This window comes from Otolemur garnettii, unplaced genomic scaffold (assembly GCF_000181295.1).
Source record: "Otolemur garnettii isolate 467f Iridium unplaced genomic scaffold, OtoGar3 scaffold00079, whole genome shotgun sequence".
Taxonomy (NCBI): domain Eukaryota; kingdom Metazoa; phylum Chordata; class Mammalia; order Primates; family Galagidae; genus Otolemur; species Otolemur garnettii.
This window is the reverse complement of record NW_003852474.1, coordinates 6,253,053-6,256,003: the sequence shown is the minus strand read 5'-3', so window position 1 is coordinate 6,256,003 and position 2,951 is coordinate 6,253,053. Positions and strand designations below refer to the sequence as shown.

The following is a 2,951-nucleotide window of genomic DNA, read 5'->3' as shown; positions in this document are numbered from 1 at the left end:
TGCTTTCCCAACTCCCCTTCTCTCCTCTCCTCTCTCACACTGCAGAATGAGGTGCTTCTTATTTTGGATGCCACTGTTTATGCATGTGTGAGGGGACCCTTGTCAGAAGCATGAGCAGCAAGGATCTGGGGAGCTTAATGCTGAAGCTATCCCTGCCTCTTCAGTGCACGGCCATGGGCCACTTATGTACAGAAGCTCTGTGTGTTATGCTGATTTTCATATTACAGTGGGAAAAAAGCTCTGCAAGTGACTAGAACATTCTAGCCAATACAACAATGTATTTGCATTCCAGTAGCGGGATAAGCAATCCCTGGACAAACAATCTTCGGCCATCATCCTAAATACAGTATTGTGGCTGTGGGATTCATATTCAGCTCCTTTGTGGTTACAAGGAGCTTAGAATCAAGACTGCTTTTGGCACAGCAAGCTGCAAAAATACTCTCACAATACAGAGCAATCACATTTACATACAGGCATAATTTTTTTTCTTAAAGAATGAAGGAGCAACAGTCTCAACATGTCATCTTGACAACCAATAACGATTTCCAAGTAGGTGAGTCTGAGTTGAATACACGTAAACAAAGACTATCTCTGTGAAGTACTGTGCGAGTTGGGGATCTGCCAATGGCCACTTTAATCTCAAATCTAGTACAGGGTTCCCTGTCCACCCTCTCTCATTCTGCTGTACGGATGGCAGGGCTGCTATGAACCCTGCAACAAAGAGACAGCAGTCAATAGCTGTCTGGAACCATCACTTCAAAGGTTTTCATTTTAATGCAAACACCAAGGACGGTCTTCTTACTCCATCAGGCCTTCCTGGGAACTGCTTTGAAATATTCCTCCTTTGAAATGTTGGATACGCCTCCATACCATTTCTGAAGCCAGATATGTTCTATCTTCATCTTCATAAAGAACCATTCATATTGACGGGGCCACTTCCTCATTCCTGGGTGCCTGCAGGAATAAAGGGAGATCCCAGTAAAGCTACTCTTATCAGAGTGGTACACCCTGGGCCAAATCATAGGACCTCGGACTCCAGCTCTCCTTTGGGCTGAGAGATGCTTTTAAAGCAGCCAGAGGCCCCTGGGGACCATGTAGGAAGGCGGAATGTGTAGTCTCTACCCCAGGTGGCTAAAGATTCAAATCGTGAGCTGGGTTCCTTGGTTGGAATCTCAGTCCAACTGCCAATGAGCTGATGACACTCCTGGGCTGTTGGCACTGACGAGCCCCATTGCCTTACCTGTCACATGGGGTGGTGCTGCTGGTCACACAGGGAGCAAACCACGAAGCACCTGCAGAGAGCAAGTGCCCAGTGGATGTCAGTATTATTATTAGGAATCTGCTCGTGGGAACATTTCCAGCCCTGCGGCATGCTGGGACTGGTGAGCCAAGGTGAGAGGCAGTCAGAGCTGACGGGGAGCATCGGATTTTACCTTCTGCTGTTTACTGACTTGCTTTCTCCTCCACGTGTACCCCTAAACACAATGCAATAATCTTTAAGGGCAGGGACTGTAGCTCACTTTTTTTTTTTTACTTCATAAAAATAAAAATTTCCTTTGTATCTAAAAATATTTTTTTGTTTGTTTGTTTTGTTTTGTTTTTGAGACAGAGCCTCAAGCTGTCCCCCTGGGTAGAGTGCTGTGGCATCACAGCTCACAGAGACCTCCAGCTCCTGGGCTCAAGCGAGTCTCCTGCCTCAGCCTCCCAAGCAGCTGGGACCACAGGCGCCCGCCACAACACCCGGCCACTTTTTGGTTGCAGCTGTCATTGCTGTTTGGCGGGCCCAGGCTGGATTAGAACCTGCCACCCTAGGTGCACATGGCTGGTGCCCTAGCCACTTGAGCCACAGGTGCTGAGCCTGTATCTAAAAATGTTATAAACATAATTCAAAGACCAAGTCCAGACTGGGCAAAGCATTTAGTTTTTTGCTTTTTTTTTTTTTTTTTTTGCAGTTTTTGGGTTTGAACTCACACCTCCAGTATATGGGGCCGGCACCCTACTCCTTTGAGCCACAGGTGCCACCCTGGGCAAAGCATTTGTAACAAAGCTAATGCAATAATAGGCTGATGATCTTTTAAAAAATTATTTGTTTTGAAATAATCATAAATATATGTAGAAATGGAGTGTACAGTATATGAACTATTTTCTTTTACGAAACTGTATGAGTGAAGTTGAAGATCTGATGCCCCAATACCCCAGATGCTCGTGCAGCAGAGGTTAATGACATGATTGGTGTTTTCAGCAACCTAATGTTCTGATATCTGGAACGAAGCTTGGTATTAGGAAGTGGATGTTGGTGTGATCCATGGGGTGGTGGCTTTGGGCCCAGGCAGTAGTGGAAGCTGGAAGGACTTTAAGAAGTCAGTGAAAGCAAAAAAAGGCACAGAAAGACTGTGGGAAGGTGGAGGGAGAGGGAACCACCCTAAGTAGTGGCTGCAAATTTGGCGACACTGTTGCCTGCAGTGAGGCAGAAAATAGAAACCGAACCTAAAGCAGCCCTTGAAGACAGGGGCCTCCTCTAACTGCTTAGACAAGGTGTCTAAGAAGTTTGTGTGCAATTTAAAATAGACAAGGATCTTAAATCGCACACGAACTTTATGGACATCCTGTGTAATAACATGCGAGGAGAGGAACTAGAGAACGATAGCTGAGTTAAAAAAATAAAAGTAAAAAGTAAAAAATACAATGTGCGCCCACACACATCTGTATCTATTTCTTGAAGTTTTGAAAACAGGGTGTTCGCGTCGACCTATCCAATCCCAATCATTCTAGTTTTCTTCCTGTGCGCGTTTCTAAGTCCTCTTTCACGCAGGAAGAAACCTGGCTTCCCCCTTCCTTGGGAGGTTTGCTTGGTGGAGATTCCCGGTGCAGGATCCGCCTCTCTGGCAGGGTTAGTGGCGCCATCCATTCATCGCTTGACTCGGTTGCTCTCGAACCAACGCAGACGCTTC

The 2,951-nt window shown here is 46.1% G+C and overlaps 1 protein-coding gene across 1 annotated transcript in view; it reads right to left on the bottom strand.

Moving 5' to 3' along the window:
- Positions 1-610: 610 nt before the first annotated feature.
- CREG2 (cellular repressor of E1A stimulated genes 2) overlaps positions 611-2,951 on the bottom strand; it is a 37,784-nt gene continuing 35,443 nt past the window's right edge. Inside the window, exons 6-7 of the mRNA XM_023515785.1 lie at positions 1,241-1,292; positions 611-954 (exon numbers count right to left, since the gene is read on the bottom strand). Of these exons, the coding sequence (XP_023371553.1) occupies positions 807-954; positions 1,241-1,292 (200 nt within the window). The 3' untranslated portion in view covers positions 611-806. The remainder of the gene's footprint in view (positions 955-1,240; positions 1,293-2,951) is intronic.